Genomic DNA, 25941 nt, shown 5'->3' with positions numbered 1-25941 from the left:
CACCGGAGGACGTTATCCCCCCCAGCACAGTCCTGATACAGAGACCACCGGAGAACGTTATCCCCCCAGCACAGTCCTGACACCGAGACCACCGGAGGACGTTATCCCCCCAGCACAGTCCTGACACCGAGACCACCGGAGAACGTTTTCCCCCCCCCAGCACAGTCCTGACACCGAGACCACCGGAGAACGTTATCCCCCCAGCACAGTCCTGACACCGAGACCACCGGAGAACGTTATCCCCCCCAGCACAGTCCTGACACCGAGACCACCGGAGAACGTTATCCCCCCCATCCAGCACAGACCACTTGAGAACGTTGTCCGCATCCCCCCCCCCCCCCCCCCTAGCTAAGTCCTGACACCGAGACCACCAGAGAACGTTATCCCCTCCCCCAGCACAGTCCTGACACAGAGACCACCGGAGAACGTTATCTCCACTTCCTCCTCCCCCCCCCAGCACAGTCCTGGCATTACATGTACTTACTAAGTCCCCCCATAATGCCATGCTCCACCCTCCGCCCTATATGATATAGCGGAGGCTACTTACAGCAACAGGCAGGAGGGTGGCCACCCGAGCAGAGGCGGAGCTTAGCAGAGATGTCTTATTCTCCTTGTAGGGGACGTCACATGTCATCTTCCCCAGCAGAATATCCAGCACCTGAGAGGTGAGAGGAGGATCCGAGGAGAGCGCCCCCCACAGGGTGCATGTCTCACTGCAAGACAAGAGGAAAGTGACAGGAGAGGGGGAGGAGCCACAGGCGACTGGGGGAAGGGGAGGACTGGGTAGGGTTATCATGAGCGTGAGGGTCCGGGTGGACAGGGGGTGTTTTGATGAGCACAGGGGGAGGGGTTTATAAGGGCAGGGGGCGGGGTTATCATGAGGACAGTAGGCGGGTTTGTTATGACCGCAGGAGGCGGGGTTCTCATGAGAGCAGGGGGCGGGGTTATCATGAGGACAAGAGGCAGGTTTATCCTGAGGGTAGGGGGTGGGGTTCTCATGAGGGCAGGGGGAGGGTTTATCCTGAGGGAAGGGGGATGGGTTATCATGAGGGCAGGGGTGGGGTTCTCATGAGGGCAGGGGGAGGGTTTATCCTGAGGGTAGGGGGATGGGTTATCATGAGGGCAGGGGGTGGGGTTCTCATGAGGGCAGGGGGAGGGTTTATCCTGAGGGTAGGGGGATGGGTTATCATGAGGGCAGGGGGTGGGGTTCTCATGAGGGCAGGGGGAGGGTTTATCATGAAGACAATAGGCGGGTTTATCATGAGGGAAGGGGGCGGGTTTATCATGAGGACAAGGGGTGGAGTTATCATGATGCCAGGGGGCGGGTTTATCATGAGGACAAGGGGTGGAGTTATCATGATGGCAGGGGCGGGGTTCCCAAGAGGGCGGAGTCATTACCTGTCATACGGTACGGGGCTGGACAGCAGGCTGGATATCACAGCCTTGACGTGTTGTGTGGCCAGGATATACACGGTCTGTACGGCCGCCTTGCTGACGTGCTCCTCCGGGGTCTCCTCCAGCTGCTGCTGTACACGAACAATGATCTCCGGGACCTAAGAGGAGACATGATTGGACAATGCCTCACCTGCCGGGGCCACGGGGCGTCCCAGAAGCCACAACACCCACCTTGGACAGTAAGATGGTTCCCCGATCCTTCAGCAGAGAATTGATCATCACGGTGGCCGCTCTGGAGCAGTTACTATCAGGGTCTGAGAGCCCCTCGAAGGTGACAAAGAGGAGGCTGATGAGCTGCTCCGGGGGAAGACGCCTCCCGATGATCTGAGGAGATAAGGAAAAACTGCGTACAGGGGGCGCCATATACAGGGGGCGCCATACACAGGGGGCGCCATATACAGGGGGCGCCATACACAGGGGGCGCCATACACAGGGGGCGCCATACACAGGGGGCGCCATACACAGGGGGCGCCATATACAGCGCTGACCCCGCCCCCCGGTGATACTGAGGTGACTCTGCTGACCCCACCCCCTGATGATACTGAGATTACTCTGCTGACCCTGCCCCCTGATAATGAGATGACTGCTGACCCCACCCTCTAATGATAATGAGATGACTCCACCCCCTCCATTTTGACCTCTGACCCCACACTATGGTGACCACAACTGGGAGAAGTGGTGACCAGAACTGGGAGAAGTTACCATGGCGATGTCATAGCATGTGCGGAACAAGACGTTTGCGTCAGGGTTGAGGAGGCCGCCCCTCAGCGTCTGCAGCTTCTCCACTTGTTCATCCTTATGATCTGGAGCAAAACCTGAAAAACCGAGAATAAAATATAAAAGATGGCGGGGGTGACCTACCTACTCCGACCAGCGGGGGGCAGCAGAGAGGGTGACCTACCTACTCCGACCAGCGCGGGGCAGCAGAGGGGGTGTCCTACCTACTCCGACCAGCGGGGGGCAGCAGAGGGGCCAACCGCCCTCCTCCTCCAACCAGCAGGGGGGGCGACCTCCCTCCTTCAACCAGCGGGGGTCAGCAGAGGGGGCGCCCTCTGACCAGCGGGGGCCGGACGGGGGGGGGGGGGGGGGGGGGGGGGGGGGGGGGGCCTCCCTCCTCCAACCAGTGGGGGCAGCATGAGGGGGCGACCTTCTTCCTCCTGACAGCGGGGGGGGGAAACAGAGAGGGGCGACCTCCTTCCTCCAACAAGCAGGGGGGCAACAGAGAGGGGCGACCTCCTTCCTCTGGCCAGCGGGGGGCAGCAGAGGGGCGACCTTCGACCAGCAGGGGAAGCAGAGGGGGCGATCTCCCTTCCTCTGGACGGCCGGGGGCAACCTAACCTCCTCCGACCAGCGGGGGGCAGCAGAGGGGGCAACCTAACTCCTCCGACCAGCGGGGGGCAACCTAACTCCTCCGACCAGCGGGGGGCAGCAGAGGGGGCAACCTACTCCTCCGACCAGCGGGGGGGCAGCAGAGGGGGCAACCTAACTCCTCCGACCAGTGGGGGGCAGCAGAGGGGGCGACCTTCGACCAGCAGGGGGAAGCAGAGGGGGCGATCTCCTTCCTCTGGCCGGCCAGGGGCAACCTACCTCCTCCGACCAGCGGGGGGCAGCAGAGGGGGCAACCTACCTCCTCCGACCAGGGGGGGGGCAGCAGAGGGGGCAACCTACCTCCTCCGACCAGCGGGGGGCAGCAGAGGGGGCAACCTAACTCCTCCGACCAGCGGGGGGCAGCAGAGGGGGCAACCTACCTCCTCCGACCAGTGGGGGGCAGCAGAGGGGGCGACCTTCTTCCTCCTGACAGCGGGGGGGAAACAGAGAGGGGCGACCTCCTTCCTCCAACAAGCAGGGGGCAACAGAGAGGGGCGACCTCCTTCCTCTGGCCAGCGGGGGGCAGCAGAGGGGGCGACCTTCGACCAGCAGGGGGAAGCAGAGGGGGCGATCTCCTTCCTCTGGCCGGCCGGGGGCAACCTAACTCCTCTGACCAGCGGGGGGCAGCAGAGGGGGCAACCTAACTCCTCCGACCAGCGGGGGGCAACAGAGGGGGCAACCTAACTCCTCCGACCAGCGGGGGGCAGCAGAGGGGGCAACCTAACTCCTCCGACCAGCGGGGGGCAGCAGAGGGGGCAACCTACCTCCTCCGACCAGCGGGGGGGCAGCAGAGGGGGCAACCTAACTCCTCCGACCAGCGGGGGGCAGCAGAGGGGGCAACCTAACTCCTCCGACCAGCGGGGGGCAGCAGAGGGGGCGACCTTCGACCAGCAGGGGGAAGCAGAGGGGGCGATCTCCTTCCTCTGGCCGGCCAGGGGCAACCTACCTCCTCCGACCAGCGGGGGGCAGCAGAGGGGGCAACCTACCTCCTCCGACCAGGGGGGGGCAGCAGAGGGGCAACCTACCTCCTCCGACCAGCGGGGGGCAGCAGAGGGGGCACCTACCTCCTCCGACCAGCGGGGGGCAGCAGAGGGGGCAACCTACCTCCTCCGACCAGTGGGGGGCAGCAGAGGGGGCAACCTACCTCATCCGACCAGGGGGGGGGGCAGCAGAGAGGGCAACCTACCTCCTCCGACCAGCGGGGGGCAGCCGAGGGGGCAACCTACCTCCTCCGACCAGCGGGGGGCAGCCGAGGGGGCAACCTAACTCCTCCGACCAGCGGGGGGCAGCAGAGGGGGTGACCTCCTTCCTTCGGCCAGCGGGGGGCAGCAGAGGGGGCGACCTCCTTCCTTCGGCCAGCGGGGGGAAGCAGAGGGGGCGACCTCCTTCCTTCGGCCAGCGGGGGGCAGCAGAGCGGGGACCTCCCTTCTGGATCAGGGAGTCCTCCAGCCAGCAGGGGGCAGGCACTCACCTTCATATCGCAGCTGTATGTAGAGGAGGTAGTAGATACAGTCCAGGGTGTGCTGGCGGATGGAGGCCAGGGAATCGGAGCAGCGAGGACACAGCCGGCCCATCAGGAGCCCCAAGTTATGGAAGACCACCACACACTGCAGAAAAGGAGGGGGCCGTCAGCTCACAGACTGCGACACCCAACACCTGCCGGAACCTGCTCCCCCTCCCTCTGCCGGACCCCGCTCCCCCTCCCTCGGCCGGACCCCGCTCCCCCTCCCTCGGCCGGACCCCGCTCCCCCTCCCTCGGCCGGACCCCGCTCCCCCTCCCTCGGCCGGACCCCGCACCCCATCCCTCGGCCGGGACCCCGCTCCCCCTCCCTCGGCCGGACCCCGCTCCCCCTCCCTCGGCCGGACCCCGCTCCCCCTCCCTCGGCCGGACCCCGCTCCCCCTCCCTCGGCCGGACCCCGCTCCCCCTCCCTCGGCCGGACCCCGCTCCCCCTCCCTCGGCCGGACCCCGCTCCCCCTCCCTCGGCCGGACCCCGCACCCCATTTCTCGGCCGGACCCCGCTCCTCCTCCTCCCCTGATATCCTCTGTGCTGCTGGGGGGCCCAGCTCCTCCTCCTCCCCTGACATCCTCTGTGCTGCTGGGGGGGCCCCGCTCCTCCTCCCCTGACATCCTCTGTGCTGCTGGGGGGACCCCGCTCCTCCTCCCCTGACATCCTCTGTGCTGCTGGGGGCGCCCCGCTCCTCCTCCCCTGACATTCTCTGTACTGCTGGGGGGGCCCCGCTCCTCCTCCCCTGACATCCTCTGTGCTGCTGGGGGGACCCCGCTCCTCCCCTGACATCCTCTGTGCTGCTGGGGGGGCCCCGCTCCTCCTCCCCTGACATCCTCTGTGCTGCTGGGGGGGCCCCGCTCCTCCCCTGACATCCTCTGTGCTGCTGGGGGGGCCCCGCTCCTCCTCCTCCCCTGACATCCTCTGTGCTGCTGGGGGGGCCCCGCTCCTCCTCCCCTGACATCCTCTGTGCTGCTGCTAGGGGGGCCCCGCTCCTCCTTCCCTGACATCCTCTGTGCTGCTGGGGGGGCCCCGCTCCTCCTCCCCTGACATCCTCTGTGCTGCTGCTGGGGGGGCCCCGCTCCTCCTCCCCTGACATCCTCTTGTGCTGCTGCTAGGGGGGGCCCCGCTCCTCCTTCCCTGACATCCGCAGTGCTGCTGGGGGGGCCCCGCTCCTCCTCCCCTGACATCCTCTGTGCTGCTGCTAGGGGGGGCCCCGCTCCTCCTCCCCTGACATCCTCTGTGCTGCTGGGGGGGCCCCGCTCCTCCTCCCCTGACATCCTCTGTGCTGCTGGGGGGGGCCCCGCTCCTCCCCTGACATCCTCTGTGCTGCTGGGGGGGCCCCGCTCCTCCTCCTCCCCTGACATCCTCTGTGCTGCTGGGGGGGCCCCGCTCCTCCTCCCCTGACATCCTCTGTGCTGCTGCTAGGGGGGCCCCGCTCCTCCTTCCCTGACATCCTCTGTGCTGCTGGGGGGGCCCCGCTCCTCCTCCCCTGACATCCTCTGTGCTGCTGCTGGGGGGGCCCCGCTCCTCCTCCCCTGACATCCTCTGTGCTGCTGCTAGGGGGGCCCCGCTCCTCCTTCCCTGACATCCTCTGTGCTGCTGGGGGGGCCCCGCTCCTCCTCCCCTGACATCCTCTGTGCTGCTGCTAGGGGGGCCCCGCTCCTCCTCCCCTGACATCCTCTGTGCTGCTGGGGGGGCCCCGCTCCTCCTCCCCTGACATCCTCTGTGCTGCTGGGGGGGGCCCCGCTCCTCCTCCCCTGACATCCTCTGTGCTGCTGGGGGGGCCCCGCTCCTCCTTCCCTGACATCCTCTGTGCTGCTGGGGGGTGACGCTCACATTCACATTCAGCTTCTGAAGGAAGAAGTGGAGGAGGCTGCTGCTCAGCTCCAGGGCGCGCTCCCGCTCCTGCTCCTTGCTGGATCGGATCCAGGGATTCAGGATCTGCAAAGTGGGAACAATAAATATATACAGAAAGGTTCCCGGTAGAGGGACCGAATCACCCTTAATCACAGTACAGCTTACTAGTTAGTTACAGCTATGGGTGTCACTCTACTCAATTACCAGAAAAACCCACCATAAAGATGAATACAAAAAACAGCCATGGGCATAGATCACTACAAAGTTTATTTATCACAATTAGAATGATGACATGATAAAAAATAATATAAAAATATCACTAAAAAGTATTTAAAAACAACCAGGTACAATACATATAAAATAGACAACAACATAGGCTAAATGGGTGGTCAATGTAAAAAATATGTCCCACTGGTGTGTCCTCCCTCAGAGTAACCTGCTATCCCAGCAATTGTATGGCTCAAGACACACCGGAGGTGATCATAAACCGTAATAACCCATCTGTCCTATGAGGGTCACAGCTGTCCCTACGTACGTTTCACCACAACCGGGCTTCTTCAGGGAACTGTCCCCCTAAATCCCCCTCTCCCTTTATATACATACCGGGCCTCATTATGGATTAGCCCCGCCTCCGGGCTCGTCGGGCCGGAAGTAAGGACCACGTCACTTCCGGGTCAGCAGCTCACCCCACGCACGCACGGCCGCAACGTATGACGTCACGGACATGCGCATTAGGAGTATTGAGGCCACCCGGAAGTGACCGCAACGTCAGCAACCGGCCGGGCGCGCACACCCATCTGCGGTGACTTCCCAATTTTAACTCTAAACTTACTGGAACAGCGGTGATCAAATCAACAGGGGTAATTGGAGATATACTAATAATAAAGGCCATATTTCTTCACATTCCCCTAACACAGTCTACATAAATAATATCATAACATCAAATGTAAGTATACCAATTCATAGAATAAGTGATGTAATGATGAATACATTCCTATCTATAAATATCTATAAAGTGACTGGTGCTAATTATAAGGGAATTATTACAAAATAATAAAAAATACTACACAAAAAAAAAAAGTGGGAACAAGGACAATGAAATGTTCTGCAGCCCCCATTCCCCCCCCCCCCCCTGGGTCGTGTCCCCCCCATCCATCTGCAGCCCCCATTCCCCCCCCCCCCCTGGGTCGTGTGTCCCCCCCCATCCATCTGCAGCCCCCATCCCCCCCCCCCCCCTGGGTCGTGTGTCCCCCCCCCCCCCTGGGTCGTGTTGTCCCCCCCATCCATCTGCAGCCCCCATTCCCCCTCCCCCCCCATCCATCTGCAGCCCCCATTCCCCCCCCCCGGGTCGTGTGCCCCCCCCATCCATCTGCAGCCCCCATTTCCCCTCCCCCCCCATCCATCTGCAGCCCCCATTCCCCCTCCCCCCATCCATCTGCAGCCCCCATTCCCCCCCCCCCCATCCATCTGCAGCCCCCATTCCCCCCCCCCTGGGTCGTGTCCCCCCCATCCATCTGCAGCCCCATTCCCCCCCCCCCGGGTCGTGTCCCCCCCCCATCCATCTGCAGCCCCCATTCCCCCCCCCCCGGGTCGTGTCCCCCCCATCCATCTGCAGCCCCCATTCCCCCCCCCCCCCTGGGTCGTGTCCCCCCCATCCATCTGCAGGCCCCATTCCCCCCCCCCCCTGGGTCGTGTCCCCCCCATCCATCTGCAGGCCCCATTCCCCCCTCCCCCCCCATCCATCTGCAGGCCCCATTCCCCCCTCCCCCCCATCCATCTGCAGCCCCCATTCCCCCCCCCTGGGTCGTGTCCCCCCCCCATCCATCTGCGGGCCCCATTCCCCCCCCCCCCCATCCATCTGCAGCCCCCATTCCCCCCCCCTGGGTCGTGTCCCCCCCCATCCATCTGCAGCCCCCATTCCCCCCCCCCTGGGTCGTGTCCCCCCCCCATCCATCTGCAGCCCCCATTCCCCCCCCTGGGTCGTGTCCCCCCCATCCATCTGCAGCCCCCATTCCCCCCTCCCTCCCATCCATCTGCAGCCCCCATTCCCCCCCCTGGGTCGTGTCCCCCCCCATCCATCTGCAGCCCCCATTCCCCCCCCCCGGGTCGTGTCCCCCCCCATCCATCTGCAGCCCCCATTCCCCCCCCCCCCCCCAGGGTCATGTCCCCCCCATCCATCTGCAGACCCCATTCCCCCCTCCCCCCCATCCATCTGCAGCCCCCATTCCCCCCCTCCCCCCCCATTCGTCGGCACCTACCTGGAACATGTGCTGCAGGCCCTGTGGGGTGATGTTCCAGGAGATCAGTCCCCTCAGCAGATCCTTCAGCGCCTCCAGAGTGTCCCGATACAGCGTCTGCGGAGGAGAGACCACGCCCACCACCACCCCACATCATTGGTTAGGATCGGTCATGTGACATTAGTCCCCTCCCCCACGCAGCGGTCACGTGACGTTACTCCCCCCGCGCGCTCTGCCGCTCACCTCTTTGTGCAGTTCTCCGACACTCCCAGGGGTGACAGGCGGCAGCGGGATGACACTGGACAGCGCTGTATTAATAAGCTCCGCCCTCTCCGCATCATTCAGGGGCGGCTCCAGCTTACTGAGCGCGTGTTAAGGAACACAACCAACTGGGATGCAGCGGGTGACCAAACGCAGGGGCCACAGCCCTCCTACAGGGGGGCCCGAATCACATGACTCCTCTGTGCTGCGTCATCACCAAGACGGTGGGGCCAAGGACACAGAAGCCGGCCCACCGCACCGCTACATCCTCCCCAAAGGGGCCCCCCCCATCACTATGGTATACGGCAGATACAGAGATGCCCCCCCCCCAGTGTGACCACCGCCCCCCCATCACTATGGTATACGGCAGATACAGAGATGACCCCCCCCCCCCCCCAGTGTGACCACCGCCCCCCATCACTATGGTATACGGCAGATACAGAGATGCCACCCCCCCAGTGTGACCACCGCCCCCCCATCACTATGGTATACGGCAGATACAGAGATGCCCCCCCCCCCAGTGTGACCACCGCCCCCCATCACTATGGTATACGGCAGATACAGAGATGCCCCCCCCCCCCAGTGTGACCACCGCCCCCCCATCACTATGGTATACGGCAGATACAGAGATGCCCCCCCCCCAGTGTGACCACCGGCCCCCCATCACTATGGTATACGGCAGATACAGAGATGCCCCCTCCCCCAGTGTGACCACCGCCCCCCATCACTATGGTATACGGCAGATACAGAGATGCCACCCCCCCAGTGTGACCACCGCCCCTCCATCACTATGGTATACGGCAGATACAGAGATGCCCCCCCCCCAGTGTGACCACCGCCCCCCCATCACTATGGTATACGGCAGATACAGAGATGCCACCCCCCCAGTGTGACCACCGCCCCCACCATCACTATGGTATACGGCAGATACAGAGATGCCACCCCCCCAGTGTGACCACCGCCCCCCCATCACTATGGTATACGGCAGATACAGAGATGCCCCCTCCCCCAGTGTGACCACCGGCCCCTCATCACTACGGTATACGGCAGATACAGAGATGGCCCCCCCCCCCCCAGTGTGACCACCGGCCCCCCATCACTATGGTATACGGCAGATACAGAGATGCCCCCTCCCCCAGTGTGACCACCGGCCCCTCATCACTACGGTATACGGCAGATACAGAGATGCCCCCCCCCCCAGTGTGACCACCGGCCCCTCATCACTATGGTATACGGCAGATACAGAGATGCCCCCTCCCCCAGTGTGACCACCGGCCCCTCATCACTACGGTATACGGCAGATACAGAGATGCCCCCCCCCCCCCCAGTGTGACCACCGCCCCCCCCATCACTACGGTATACGGCAGATACAGAGATGGCCCCCCCCCCCCCAGTGTGACCACCGGCCCCCCATCACTATGGTATACGGCAGATACAGAGATGCCCCCTCCCCCAGTGTGACCACCGGCCCCTCATCACTACGGTATACGGCAGATACAGAGATGCCCCCCCCCCCCCAGTGTGACCACCGCCCCCCCATCACTACGGTATACGGCAGATACAGAGATGCCCCTGATGACCCTGGAGTGCACCCATCATCCCCTATAGATGCCCCCATGGCGGTTGCTCTCAGGATACACCAGGTAGGAGCAGGCGGTGATGGCGCGGTGCCGCACCGCAGACTTCAGGTTGTCCACTGACTCCAACTTCAGGAACTCCTGCAGAAACACAGGGGGCAATGGTGACCTCTCCGGGGGCCACAAGGAACAAGAGCGACCTCTTCAGGGGCCACGGGGGACAATCAATCAAACTCTCTGGGGGGGGGCAAAGGGGACAAGAGAGACCTCTCCGGGGGCCACGAAGGACAACGGTGACCTCTCCTGGGGCCACGGGGGGACAAGGGCGACCTCTCCAGAGGAAAAGGGGCCAAACACTCCAGGGGCCACAGGGGACAAGGGCGACCTCTCCAGAGGAAAAGGGGCCAAACACTCCAGGGGCCACGGGGGACAAGGGCGACCTCTCTGGGGGCCACGGGCGACCTCTCCGGGGGCCATGAAGGACAACGGTGACCTCTCCGGGGGCCATGAAGGACAATGGTGACCTCTCCTGGGGCCACGGGCGACCTCTCCTGGGGCCATGAAGGACAACGGTGACCTCTCCTGGGGCCACGGGCGACCTCTCCGGACTGAGGCAGCTACTTACCACCAGCTGGGAGATGAGCTCTGACTTGCGGCTGAAGTGGAAGAAGCCGGCCTGAGAGCTGCTGCAGATGGAGAGCGCGATCATAGACAGGCTGCGGATCAGGCTCAGCTTCAGCGTCACATCCTGCAAGAGGGAAACCATAAGCAGGGAGGGTCCACGTACACCCCCAGAGTGTCACTCATCATCACTCATCAATCCGATCACATGGATGGATCATCATCATCATCATCAATCCGATCACATGGATGGATCATCATCACTCATCAATCCGATCACATGGATGGATCATCATCATCAATCCGATCAGGGATGCAGAACCTCTGGCCTCCATCTCGCCTGGAATGATGGGAATTGTAGTTCTGTAATAGCTGGAGGCCAAAGGTTCCCCATCCTGTCACCAATAATCATCATCAATATTCATCATCATCATCATCATCATCAATATTCATCATCATCAATATTCATAATCAATAATAATCAACAAGCGAATGAGCAAATGTAAAAAAAGAGGAAATCACTTTGTTATCTCGGTAATCTGCTTATATGCCGGCTGTGCCGCTCCTCCCCTGCTGCCTTATAACTGACTGCCGCTCCTCCCCTGCTGCCTTATAACTGACTGCCGCTCCTCCCCTGCTGCCTTATAACTGACTGACGCTCCTCCCCGGCTGCCTTATAACTGACTGACGCTCCTCTCCTGCTGCCTTATAACTGACTGACGCTCCTCCCCGGCTGCCTTATAACTGACTGCCGCTCCTCCCCGGCTGCCTTATAACTGACTGCCGCTCCTCCCCTGCTGCCTTATAACTGACTGCCGCTCCTCCCCTGCTGCCTTATAACTGACTGACGCTCCTCTCCGGCTGCCTTATAACTGACTGCCGCTCCTCCCCTGCTGCCTTATAACTGACTGCCGCTCCTCCCCGGCTGCCTTATAACTGACTGCCGCTTCTCCCCGGCTGCCTTATAACTGACTGCCACTCCATGCTGCTTCTCCCCCGCTGCCTTATAAGGCAGGGGGGAGGAGCGGCAGTCAGTTATAAGACAGCAGGGGAGGAGTGGCACGGAGTGGCAGTCAGTTATAAGGCAGCCAGGGAGGAGCTGCAGTCACTTATAAGGCAGCCGGGGAGGAGCGGCAGTCACTTATAAGTGACTACCGCTCCTCCCCGGCTGCCTTATAACTGACTGCCACTCTGTGCCGCTCCTACCCTGCTGCCTTATAACTGACTGCCGCTCCTCCCCGGCTGCCTTATAACTGACCGCTCCTCCCCAGCTGCTTTTTAACTGACTGCCACTCCTCCCCGGCTGCCTTATAACTGACTGCCGCTCTGTGCCTTATAAGGCAACTGGGGAGGAGCGGAAGTCAGTTATAAGGCAGCAAAGGAGGAGCAGCATGGAGCGGCAGTCAGTTATAAGGCAACAGTGGAGGAGCAGCACGGAGTGGCAGTCAATTATAAGGAAGCAGGGGAGGAGCAGCAGTCAGTTATAAGGCAGCAGGGGAGCAGCAGCATCGAGCGACAGTCAGTTATAAGACATCAGGGGAGGAGCGGCACGGAGCAGCAGTCAGGTATTAGGCAGCAGGGGAGGAGCGCCACAGAGCAGCAATCAGTTATCAGGCAGCAGGGGAGGAGCGGCACGGAGCAGCAGTCAGTTATAAGGCAGCAGGGGAGGAGCGGCACAGAGCAGCAGTCAGTTATAAGGCAGCAGGGGAGGAGCGGCACAGAGCAGCAGTCAGTTATCAGGCAGCAGGGGAGGAGCGGCACAAAGCAGCAGTCAGTTATAAGGCAGCAGGGGAGGAGCGGCACGGAGCGGTAGTCAGTTATAAGGCAGCAGGGGAGGAGCGGCACAGAGCAGCAGTCAGTTATAAGGCAGCAGGGGAGGAGCGGCACGGAGCAGCAGTCAGTTATAAGGCAGCAGGGGAGGAGCGGCACAGACTTCAAAGGCAAAGGCTTCAGAGACAAAGAGAAAAAGAGAGATAGATAGATAGATAGATAGATAGATAGATAGATAGATAGATAGGAGATAGATAGATAGATAGATAGATAGATAGATAGATAGATAGATAGATAGGAGATAGATAGATAGGAGATAGATAGGAGATAGGAGATAGATAGGAGATAGATAGGACATAGATAGATAGATAGGAGATAGATAGATAGGAGATAGATAGATAGATAGATAGATAGATAGATAGATAGATAGATATAGATAGATATAGATAGATAGATAGATAGATAGATAGATAGATAGATAGATAGATAGATAGGAGATAGATAGATAGGAGATAGATAGATAGATAGGAGATAGATAGATAGGAGATAGATAGATAGATAGATAGATAGGAGATAGATAGATAGATAGATAGGAGATAGATAGATAGATAGATAGATAGATAGATAGATAGATAGGAGATAGATAGATAGATAGGAGATAGATAATAGATAGGAGATAGATAGATAGAAGATAGATAGATACCAACACTACAAACCAGCCATCTCTCCCCTATATACACCCCCCCCGCCATCTCTCCCCTATATACACCCCCCGCCATCTCTCCCCTATATACACCCCCCGCCATCTCTCCCCTATATACACCCCCGCCATCTCTCCCCTATATACACCCCCGCCATCTCTCCCCTATATACACCCCCCCTCCATCTCTCCCCTATATACACCCCCGCCATCTCTCCCCTATATACACCCCCGCCATCTCTCCCCTATATACACCCCCCGCCATCTCTCCCCTATATACAACCCCCGCCATCTCTCCCCTATATACACCCTCCGCCATCTCTGCCCTATATACACCCCCCGCCATCTCTCCCCTATATACACCCCCCGCCATCTCTCCCCTATATACACCCCCCCTCCATCTCTCCCCTATATACACCCCCGCCATCTCTCCCCTATATACACCCCCCCTCCATCTCTCCCCTATATACACCCCCGCCATCTCTCCCCTATATACAACCCCCGCCATCTCTCCCCTATATACACCCCCGCCATCTCTCCCCTATATATACCCCCCGCCATCGCTATTGCCAGGTCCCTCCAGGACTGATATCTAGTTACCTACAGACTCTGCCCCCGGTGGTGACTGCACAGACTGCAGCTCTCTGACCTCACTGCATGAATCATCAGACATGAGGCGATGATGTCACAGCGGCCACTGGGGCCTCCTGATAGTACACTACCCACTACAGGTGCCGCCCCCCCCCCCCCCCCCCCCAGGTGTCCCTAAGGTCACATGGTCATACATCACCTGTGCAGGTCATCGTCTCTCTCAGGTAATGGCGTCCGGTGTTCTCAGGCTGAGAAGCAGCACAATATAGCGAATCATGAAGCCCCGCCACTCACCATGTTAGTTATACAGCATGAGAGTTAGTGACAGGAGATCAGCGTTACAGGATATAATATACCGCCCCATCCCAGGAGATCAGCGTTACGGGATATAATATACCGCCCCATCCCAGGAGATCAGCGTTACGGGATATAATATACCGTCCCAACCCAGAAGATCAGCGTTACAGGGTATAATATACCGCCCCATACCAGAAGATCAGCGTTACAGGATATAATATACCGCCCCATCCCAGGAGATCAGCGTTACAGGATATAATATACCGCCCCATCCCAGGAGATCAGCGTTACAGGATATAATATACCGCCCCATCCCAGGAGATCAGCGTTACAGGATATAATATACCGCCCCATCCCAGGAGATCAGCGTTACGGGATATAATATACCGCCCCATCCCAGAAGATCAGCGTTACAGGGTATAATATACCGCCCCATACCAGAAGATCAGCGTTACAGGATATAATATACCGCCCCATCCCAGGAGATCAGCGTTACAGGGTATAATATACCGCCCCATACCAGAAGATCAGCGTTAAAGGATATAATATACCGCCCCATCCCAGGAGATCAGCGTTACGGGATATAATATACCGTCCCAACCCAGAAGATCAGTGTTACGGGATATAATATACCGTCCCATCCCAGAAGATCAGTGTTACGGGATATAATCTACCGCCCCATCCCAGGAGATCAGCGTTAAAGGATATAATATACCGCCCCATCCCAGGAGATCAGCGTTACAGGATATAATATACTGCCCCATCCCAGGAGATCAGCGTTACGGGATATAATATACCGTCCCATCCCAGAAGATCAGTGTTACGGGATATAATATACCGCCCCATCCCAGGAGATCAGCGTTACGGGATATAATATACCGCCCCATCCCAGGAGATCAGCGTTACGGGGGTATAATATACTGCCCCATCCCAGGAGATCAGCGTTACAGGGTATAATATACAGCCCCATACCGGGAGATCAGCGTTACACGGTATAATATACCGCCCCATCCCAGGAGATCAGCGTTACAGGATATAATATACCGCCCCATCCCAGGAGATCAGCGTTACGGGATATAATATACCGCCCCATCCCAGGAGATCAGCGTTACAGGGTATAATATACCGCCCCATCCCAGGAGATCAGCGTTACGGGATATAATATACTGCCCCAACCCAGGAGATCAGCGTTACAGGATATAATATACCGCCCCATACCAGGAGATCAGCGTAACAGGGTATAATATACCGCCCCATCCCAGGAGATCAGCGTTACAGGGTATAATATACCGCCCCATCTCAGGAGATCAGCGTTACAGGGTATAATATACCGCCCCATCCCAGGAGATCAGCGTTACAGGATATAATATACCGCCCCATCCCAGGAGATCAGCGTTACAGGATATAATATACCGCCCCATCCCAGGAGATCAGCGTTACGGGATATAATATATCACCCCCATCCCAGGAGATCAGCGTTACAGGGTATAATATACTGCCCCATACCAGGAGATCAGCGTTACGGGATATAATATACCGCCCCATACCAGGAGATCAGCGTTACAGGATATAATATACCGCCCCATACCAGGAGATCAGCGTAACAGGGTATAATATACCGCCCCATCCCAGGAGATCAGCGTTACAGGGTATAATATACCGCCCCATCTCAGGAGATCAGCGTTACAGGGTATAATATACCGCCCCATCCCAGGAGATCAGCGTTACAGGATATAATATACCGCCCCATCCCAGGAGATCAGCGTTACAGGATATAATATACCGCCCCATCCCAGGAGATCAGCGTTACGGGATATAATATATCACCCCCATCCCAGGAGATCAGCGTTACAGGGTATAATATACTGCCCCATACCAGGAGATCAGCGTTACGGGGGTATAATATACTGCCCCATACCAGGAGATCAGCGTTACGGGGGTATAACATAAAATGACCCCATCCCTGGGGGGGCAGTAGTGTGGGGTATGATCTGGGAACCCCCATCCCCCGGGGGGTAGTAGTGTGGGGTATAACATAAAATGACCCCCATCCCCGGGGGGCAGTAGTGTGGGGTATGATCTGCGGACCCCCCGGCAGGCATGCAGGCAGCAGAGGACAGGAAGCATCAGGGCAGCACACTGTACCTTAGGCTCAACCTTTATCCCCAGAACCTGAGGAGGAAACCAGGAGAACAGAAATTACCCCGAGGCTGGAGCGCAGCGGGCAGGGGAGAGGCCGGCGCCCAGCGGGCAGGGGAGAGGCCGGCGCCCAGCGGGCAGGGGAGAGGCCGGCGCCCAGCGGGCAGGGGAGAGGCCGGCGCCCAGCGGGCAGGGGAGAAGTATAGGGGGAGGATGGAGGCCGGCACACTGGTACTGGGGGAGGATGGAGGCCGGCACACATGTGTAGGGGGATGATAGAGGCCGGTACAGATGTATAGTTGGAGGATGGAGGCCAGCACACATGTATAAGGGGAGGATGGAGGCCGGCACACGTGTAGGGGGAGGATGGAGGCCGGCACACCGGTATCGGGGAAGGATGGAGGCCGGCACACATGTGTAGGGGGATGATGGAGGCAGGTACACTGGTAACAAGGGGAGGATGGTGGCCAGCACACGTGTGGGGGGAGGATGGAGGCCGGCACACATGTGGTACAGGGGAGGCTGACGCTGTAGACTCACCTTGGTGTGGAAGTACAGGAAGACATTGCGCAGAATCTCAGCCTCTATCCGCGGGAGCAGCAGCTCGGTGGGGGCGTAGACGGCCACATAACCGTAACACAGGATCAGCGCGCTCTTTATCTTCTCCAGGTCACCGTCTACTCGGTCCTAAAACGAGATCAGAGCAAAGGTTATAATCTCCAGCCGTGATCTCCCGAATATATTATATATATATATATATATCCCAATATAGTGTATATACACCCCCGCACCTGTATACTGCCCGTGACAAGTGTGATATATAGTGTCCTGTCCCCCGGGGAGTGATGTGTGATATATAGTGTCCCCCGGGAGTGATGTGTGATATATAGTGTCCTGTCCCCCGGGAGTGATGTGTGATATATAGTGTCCTGTCCCCGGGAGTGATGTGTGATATATAGTGTCCTGTCCCCCGGGAGTGATGTGTGATATATAGTGTCCTGTCCCCCGGGAGTGATGTGTGATATATAGTGTCCCCGGGAGTGATGTGTGATATATAGTGTCCTGTCCCCCGGGAGTGATGTGTGATATATAGTGTCCCCGGGAGTGATGTGTGATATATAGTGTCCCCGGGAGTGATGTGTGATATATAGTGTCCTGTCCCCCGGGAGTGATGTGTGATATATAGTGTCCCCCGGGAGGGATGTGTGATATATAGTGTCTTGTCCCCGGGAGTGATGTGTGATATATAGTGTCCTGTCCCCGGGAGTGATGTGTGATATATAGTGTCCCCGGGAGTGATGTGTGATATATAGTGTCCTGTCCCCCGGGAGTGATGTGTGATATATAGTGTCCTGTCCCCGGGAGTGATGTGTGATATATAGTGTCCTGTCCCCGGGAGTGATGTGTGATATATAGTGTCCTGTCCCCGGGAGTGATGTGTGATAGATAGTGTCCCTGGGAGTGATGTGTGATATATAGTGTCCTGTCCCCAGGAGTGATGTGTGATATATAGTGTCCTGTCCCCCGGGAGTGATGTGTGATATATAGTGTCCCCAGGAGTGATGTGTGATATATAGTGTCCTGTCCCCGGGAGTGATGTGTGATATATAGTGTCCTGTCCCCGGGAGTGATGTGTGATATATAGTGTCCTGTCCCCCGGGAGTGATGTGTGATATATAGTGTCCTGTCCCCGGGAGTGATGTGTGATATATAGTGTCCTGTCCCCCGGGAGTGATGTGTGATATATAGTGTCCCCGGGAGTGATGTGTGATATATAGTGTCCTGTCCCCGGGAGTGATGTGTGATATATAGTGTCCTGTCCCCCGGGAGTGATGTGTGATATATAGTGTCCTGTCCCCCGGGAGTGATGTGTGATATATAGTGTCCTGTCCCCCGGGAGTGATGTGTGATATATAGTGTCCCCCGGGAGTGATGTGTGATATATAGTGTCCTGTCCCCCGGGAGTGATGTGTGATATATAGTGTCCCCGGGAGTGATGTGTGATATATAGTGTCCCCGGGAGTGATGTGTGATATATAGTGTCCTGTCCCCGGGAGTGATGTGTGATATATAGTGTCCCCGGGAGTGATGAGTGATATATAGTGTCCTGTCCCCCGGGAGTGATGTGTGATATATAGTGTCCTGTCACCGGGAGTGATGTGTGATATATAGTGTCCTGTCCCCCGGGAGTGATGTGTGATATAGTGTCCCCAGGAGTGATGTGTGATATATAGTGTCCTGTCCCCCGGGAGTGATGTGTGATATATAGTGTCCTGTCCCCTGGGAGTGATGTGTGATATATAGTGTCCTGTCCCCAGGAGTGATGTGTGATATATAGTGTCCTGTCCCCAGGAGTGATGTGTGATATATAGTGTCCTGTCCCCTGGGAGTGATGTGTGATATATAGTGTCCTGTCCCCCGGGAGTGATGTGTGATATATAGTGTCCCCAGGAGTGATGTGTGATATATAGTGTCCCCCGGGAGTGATGTGTGATATATAGTGTCCTGTCCCCCGGGAGTGATGTGTGATATATAGTGTCCTGTCCCCTGGGAGTGATGTGTGATATATAGTGTCCTGTCCCCCGGGAGTGATGTGTGATATATAGTGTCCTGTCCCCCGGGAGTGATGTGTGATATATAGTGTCCCCAGGAGTGATGTGTGATATATAGTGTCCTGTCCCCTGGGAGTGATGTGTGATATATAGTGTCCCCCGGGAGGGATGTGTGATATATAGTGTCCTGTCCCCCGGGAGTGATGTGTGATATATAGTGTCCTGTCCCCGGGAGTGATGTGTGATATATAGTGTCCTGTCCCCGGGAGTGATGTGTGATATATAGTGTCCCCCGGGAGTGATGTGTGATATATAGTGTCTTGTCCCCGGGAGTGATGTGTGATATATAGTGTCCTGTCCCCGGGAGTGATGTGTGATATATAGTGTCCCCGGGAGTGATGTGTGATATATAGTGTCCTGTCCCCCGGGAGTGATGTGTGATATATAGTGTCCTGTCCCCGGGAGTGATGTGTGATATATAGTGTCCCGGGGAGTGATGTGTGATAGATAGTGTCCCTGGGAGTGATGTGTGATATATAGTGTCCTGTCCCCAGGAGTGATGTGTGATATATAGTGTCCTGTCCCCCGGGAGTGATGTGTGATATATAGTGTCCCCAGGAGTGATGTGTGATATATAGTGTCCTGTCCCCGGGAGTGATGTGTGATATATAGTGTCCTGTCCCCGGGAGTGATGTGTGATATATAGTGTCCTGTCCCCCGGGAGTGATGTGTGATATATAGTGTCCTGTCCCCGGGGAGTGATGTGTGATATATAGTGTCCCCGGGAGTGATGTGTGATATATAGTGTCCTGTCCCCCGGGAGTAATGTGTGATATATAGTGTCCCCGGGAGTGATGTGTGATATATAGTGTCCCCGGGAGTGATGTGTGATATATAGTGTCCTGTCCCCGGGAGTGATGTGTGATATATAGTGTCCCCGGGAGTGATGTGTGATATAAAGTGTCCTGTCCCCGGGAGTGATGTGTGATATATAGTGTCCTGTCCCCGGGAGTGATGTGTGATATATAGTGTCCTGTCCCCGGGAGTGATGTGTGATATATAGTGTCCCCATGAGTGATGTGTGATATATAGTGTCCCCCAGGAGTGATGTGTGATATATAGTGTCCTGTCCCCCGGGAGTGATGTGTGATATATAGTGTCCTGTCCCCGGGAGTGATGTGTGATATATAGTGTCCTGTCCCCGGGAGTGATGTGTGATATATAGTGTCCTGTCCCCTGGGAGTGATGTGTGATATATAGTGTCCTGTCCCCCGGGAGTGATGTGTGATATATAGTGTCCCCGGGAGTGATGTGTGATATATAGTGTCCTGTCCCCGGGAGTGATGTGTGATATATAGTGTCCTGTCCCCCGGGAGTGATGTGTGATATATAGTGTCCCCGGGAGTGATGTGTGATATATAGTGTCCTGTCCCCCGGGAGTGATGTGTGATATATAGTGTCCTGTCCCCCGGGAGTGATGTGTGATATATAGTGTCCTGTCCCCCGGGAGTGATGTGTGATATATAGTGTCCTGTCCCCGGGAGTGATGTGTGATATATAGTGTCCTGTCCCCGGGAGTGATGTGTGATATATAGTGTCCCCGGGAGTGATGTGTGATATATAGTGTCCCCAGGAGTGATGTGTGATATATAGTGTCCCCAGGAGTGATGTGTGATATATAGTGTCCCCGGGAGTGATGTGTGATATATAGTGTCCTGTCCCCCGGGAGTGATGTGTGATATATAGTGTCCTGTCCCCGGGAGTGATGTGTGATATATAGTGTCCTGTCCCCGAGAGTGATGTGTGATATATAGTGTCCCCGGGAGTGATGTGTGATATATAGTGTCCTGTCCCCCGGGAGTGATGTGTGATATATAGTGTCCTGTCCCCCGGGAGTGATGTGTGATATATAGTGTCCCCGGGAGTGATGTGTGATATATAGTGTCCCCGGGAGTGATGTGTGATTATATAGTGTCCCCGGGAGTGATGTGTGATATATAGTGTCCTGTCCCCCGGGAGTGATGTGTGATATATAGTGTCCTGTCCCCCGGGAGTGATGTGTGATATATAGTGTCCTGTCCCCCGGGAGTGATGTGTGATATATAGTGTCCTGTCCCCGAGAGTGATGTGTGATATATAGTGTCCCCCGGGAGTGATGTGTGATATATAGTGTCCCCGGGAGTGATGTGTGATATATAGTGTCCTGTCCCCGAGAGTGATGTGTGATATATAGTGTCCCCGGGAGTGATGTGTGATATATAGTGTCCTGTCCCCGGGAGTGATGTGTGATATATAGTGTCCCCGGGAGTGATGTGTGATATATAGTGTCCTGTCCCCCAGGAGTGATGTGTGATATATAGTGTCCTGTCCCCCGGGAGTGATGTGTGATATATAGTGTCCCCGGGAGTGATGTGTGATTATATAGTGTCCCCGGGAGTGATGTGTGATATATAGTGTCCTGTCCCCCGGGAGGGATGTGTGATATATAGTGTCCCCGGGAGTGATGTGTGATATATAGTGTCCTGTCCCCGGGAGTGATGTGTGATATATAGTGTCCTGTCCCCCGGGAGTGATGTGTGATATATAGTGTCCTGTCCCCCGGGAGTGATGTGTGATATATAGTGTCCTGTGCCCCGGGAGTGATGTGTGATATATAGTGTCCCCGGGAGTGATGTGTGATATATAGTGTCCTGTCCCCGGGAGTGATGTGTGATATATAGTGTCCTGTCCCCTGGGAGTGATGTGTGATATATAGTGTCCTGTCCCCGGGAGTGATGTGTGATATATAGTGTCCTGTCCCCGGGAGTGATGTGTGATATATAGTGTCCTGTCCCCGGGAGTGATGTGTGATATATAGTGTCCTGTCCCCGGGAGTGATGTGTGATATATAGTGTCCTGTCCCCAGGAGTGATGTGTGATATATAGTGTCCCCCGGGAGTGATGTGTGATATATAGTGTCCTGTCCCCGGGAGTGATGTGTGATATATAGTGTCCTGTCCCCCGGGAGTGATGTGTGATATATAGTGTCCTGTCCCCCGGGAGTGATGTGTGATATATAGTGTCCCCAGGAGTGATGTGTGATATATAGTGTCCTGTCCCCTGGGAGTGATGTGTGATATATAGTGTCCTGTCCCCCGGGAGTGATGTGTGATATATAGTGTCCTGTCCCCCGGGAGTGATGTGTGATATATAGTGTCCTGTCCCCCGGGAGTGATGTGTGATATATAGTGTCCTGTCCCCGGGGAGTGATGTGTGATATATAGTGTCCTGTCCCCGAGAGTGATGTGTGATATATAGTGTCCCCGGGAGTGATGTGTGATATATAGTGTCCTGTCCCCCGGGAGTGATGTGTGATATATAGTGTCCTGTCCCCCGGGAGTGATGTGTGATATATAGTGTCCCCGGGAGTGATGTGTGATATATAGTGTCCCCGGGAGTGATGTGTGATATATAGTGTCCTGTCCCCGGGAGTGATGTGTGATATATAGTGTCCCCGGGAGTGATGTGTGATATAAAGTGTCCTGTCCCCGGGAGTGATGTGTGATATATAGTGTCCTGTCCCCCGGGAGTGATGAGTGATATATAGTGTCCCCCGGGAGTGATGTGTGATATATAGTGTCCTGTCCCCCGGGAGTGATGTGTGATATATAGTGTCCTGTCCCCCGGGAGTGATGTGTGATATATAGTGTCCCCGGGAGTGATGTGTGATATATAGTGTCCCCGGGAGTGATGTGTGATATATAGTGTCCCCGGGAGTGATGTGTGATATATAGTGTCCTGTCCCCGGGAGTGATGTGTGATATATAGTGTCCTGTCCCCAGGAGTGATGTGTGATATATAGTGTCCCCGGGAGTGATGTGTGATATATAGTGTCCTGTCCCCGGGAGTGATGTGTGATATATAGTGTCCTGTCCCCGGGAGTGATGTGTGATATATAGTGTCCCCATGAGTGATGTGTGATATATAGTGTCCCCCAGGAGTGATGTGTGATATATAGTGTCCTGTCCCCCGGGAGTGATGTGTGATATATAGTGTCCTGTCCCCGGGAGTGATGTGTGATATATAGTGTCCTGTCCCCGGGAGTGATGTGTGATATATAGTGTCCTGTCCCCTGGGAGTGATGTGTGATATATAGTGTCCTGTCCCCCGGGAGTGATGTGTGATATATAGTGTCCCCGGGAGTGATGTGTGATATATAGTGTCCTGTCCCCGGGAGTGATGTGTGATATATAGTGTCCTGTCCCCAGGAGTGATGTGTGATATATAGTGTCCTGTCCCCCGGGAGTGATGTGTGATATATAGTGTCCCCCGGGAGTGATGTGTGATATATAGTGTCCTGTCCCCCGGGAGTGATGTGTGATATATAGTGTCCTGTCCCCTGGGAGTGATGTGTGATATATAGTGTCCCCGGGAGTGATGTGTGATATATAGTGTCCTGTCCCCCGGGAGTGATGTGTGATATATAGTGTCCTGTCCCCCGGGAGTGATGTGTGATATATAGTGTCCTGTCCCCGGGAGTGATGTGTGATATATAGTGTCCTGTCCCCGGGAGTGATGTGTGATATATAGTGTCCTGTCCCCGGGAGTGATGTGTGATATATAGTGTCCTGTCCCCGGGAGTGATGTGTGATATATAGTGTCCCCCGGGAGTGATGTGTGATATATAGTGTCCTGTCCCCCGGGAGTGATGTGTGATATATAGTGTCCTGTCCCCCGGGAGTGATGTGTGATATATAGTGTCCTGTCCCCCGGGAGTGATGTGTGATATATAGTGTCCTGTCCCCGGGAGTGATGTGTGATATATAGTGTCCTGTCCCCAGGAGTGATGTGTGATATATAGTGTCCTGTCCCCTGGGAGTGATGTGTGATATATAGTGTCCTGTCCCCTGGGAGTGATGTGTGATATATAGTGTCCTGTCCCCGGGAGTGATGTGTGATATATAGTGTCCTGTCCCCGGGAGTGATGTGTGATATATAGTGTCCTGTCCCCGGGAGTGATGTGTGATATATAGTGTCCCCGGGAGTGATGTGTGATATATAGTGTCCTGTCCCCGGGAGTGATGTGTGATATATAGTGTCCTGTCCCCGGGAGTGATGTGTGATATATAGTGTCCTGTCCCCGGGAGTGATGTGTGATATATAGTGTCCCCATGAGTGATGTGTGATATATAGTGTCCCCCAGGAGTGATGTATGATATATAGTGTCCTGTCCCCCGGGAGTGATGTGTGATATATAGTGTCCTGTCCCCGGGAGTGATGTGTGATATATAGTGTCCTGTCCCCGGGAGTGATGTGTGATATATAGTGTCCTGTCCCCTGGGAGTGATGTGTGATATATAGTGTCCTGTCCCCCGGGAGTGATGTGTGATATATAGTGTCCCCGGGAGTGATGTGTGATATATAGTGTCCTGTCCCCGGGAGTGATGTGTGATATATAGTGTCCCCGGGAGTGATGTGTGATATATAGTGTCCTGTCCCCCGGGAGTGATGTGTGATATATAGTGTCCTGTCCCCTGGGAGTGATGTGTGATATATAGTGTCCTGTCCCCCGGGAGTGATGTGTGATATATAGTGTCCTGTCCCCCGGGAGTGATGTGTGATATATAGTGTCCTGTCCCCGGGAGTGATGTGTGATATATAGTGTCCTCTCCCCGGGAGTGATGTGTGATATATAGTGTCCTGTCCCCGGGAGTGATGTGTGATATATAGTGTCCTGTCCCCGGGAGTGATGTGTGATATATAGTGTCCTGTCCCCCGGGAGTGATGTGTGATATATAGTGTCCTGTCCCCCGGGAGTGATGTGTGATATATAGTGTCCTGTCCCCGGGAGTGATGTGTGATATATAGTGTCCTGTCCCCGGGAGTGATGTGTGATATATAGTGTCCTGTCCCCGGGAGTGATGTGTGATATATAGTGTCCTGTCCCCGGGAGTGATGTGTGATATATAGTGTCCTGTCCCCGGGAGTGATGTGTGATATATAGTGTCCTGTCCCCGGGAGTGATGTGTGATATATAGTGTCCTGTCCCCCGGGAGTGATGTGTGATATATAGTGTCCCCAGGAGTGATGTGTGATATATAGTGTCCCCGGGAGTGATGTGTGATATATAGTGTCCTGTCCCCCGGGAGTGATGTGTGATATATAGTGTCCCCGGGAGTGATGTGTGATATATAGTGTCCTGTCCCCCGGGAGTGATGTGTGATATATAGTGTCCCCCGGGAGTGATGTGTGATATATAGTGTCCCCCGGGAGTGATGTGTGATATATAGTGTCCCCGGGAGTGATGTGTGATATATAGTGTCCTGTCCCCCGGGAGTGATGTGTGATATATAGTGTCCTGTCCCCCGGGAGTGATGTGTGATATATAGTGTCCCCGGGAGTGATGTGTGATATATAGTGTCCTGTCCCCCGGGAGTGATGTGTGATATATAGTGTCCTGTCCCCCGGGAGTGATGTGTGATATATAGTGTCCTGTCCCCCGGGAGTGATGTGTGATATATAGTGTCCTGTCCCCGGGAGTGATGTGTGATATATAGTGTCCTGTCCCCCGGGAGTGATGTGTGATATATAGTGTCCTGTCCCCCAGGAGTGATGTGTGATATATAGTGTCCTGTCCCCTGGGAGTGATGTGTGATATATAGTGTCCTGTCCCCGGGAGTGATGTGTGATATATAGTGTCCTGTCCCCCGGGAGTGATGTGTGATATATAGTGTCCTGTCCCCCGGGAGTGATGTGTGATATATAGTGTCCCCCGGGAGTGATGTGTGATATATAGTGTCCTGTCCCCCGGGAGTGATGTGTGATATATAGTGTCCCCGGGAGTGATGTGTGATATATAGTGTCCTGTCCCCCGGGAGTGATGTGTGATATATAGTGTCCCCCGGGAGTGATGTGTGATATATAGTGTCCTGTCCCCGGGAGTGATGTGTGATATATAGTGTCCTGTCCCCCGGGAGTGATGTGTGATATATAGTGTCCTCTTCCCTGGGACTGAGGATGTATGGTGG

General features: G+C 56.2%; 1 protein-coding gene across 1 annotated transcript in view; it reads right to left on the bottom strand.

Annotated features, from left to right (window-relative positions):
• Window positions 1-547: 547 nt before the first annotated feature.
• Window positions 548-25941, bottom strand: part of LOC138774664 (maestro heat-like repeat-containing protein family member 1) — a gene marked incomplete at its 3' end in the record, with an annotated part of 46722 nt that continues 21328 nt past the window's right edge. The window contains exons 9-20 of the mRNA XM_069955657.1: window positions 16923-17069; window positions 16389-16415; window positions 10890-11012; window positions 10326-10405; window positions 8670-8787; window positions 8448-8543; window positions 6169-6273; window positions 4295-4430; window positions 2158-2270; window positions 1627-1779; window positions 1399-1553; window positions 548-713 (exon numbers count right to left, since the gene is read on the bottom strand). Of these exons, the coding sequence (XP_069811758.1) occupies window positions 548-713; window positions 1399-1553; window positions 1627-1779; window positions 2158-2270; window positions 4295-4430; window positions 6169-6273; window positions 8448-8543; window positions 8670-8787; window positions 10326-10405; window positions 10890-11012; window positions 16389-16415; window positions 16923-17069 (1419 nt within the window). The remainder of the gene's footprint in view (window positions 714-1398; window positions 1554-1626; window positions 1780-2157; window positions 2271-4294; window positions 4431-6168; window positions 6274-8447; window positions 8544-8669; window positions 8788-10325; window positions 10406-10889; window positions 11013-16388; window positions 16416-16922; window positions 17070-25941) is intronic.

This window comes from Dendropsophus ebraccatus, unplaced genomic scaffold (assembly GCF_027789765.1).
Source record: "Dendropsophus ebraccatus isolate aDenEbr1 unplaced genomic scaffold, aDenEbr1.pat pat_scaffold_1004_ctg1, whole genome shotgun sequence".
Lineage (NCBI taxonomy): Eukaryota > Metazoa > Chordata > Amphibia > Anura > Hylidae > Dendropsophus > Dendropsophus ebraccatus.
This window is presented reverse-complemented; position numbering and strand designations above follow the sequence as displayed.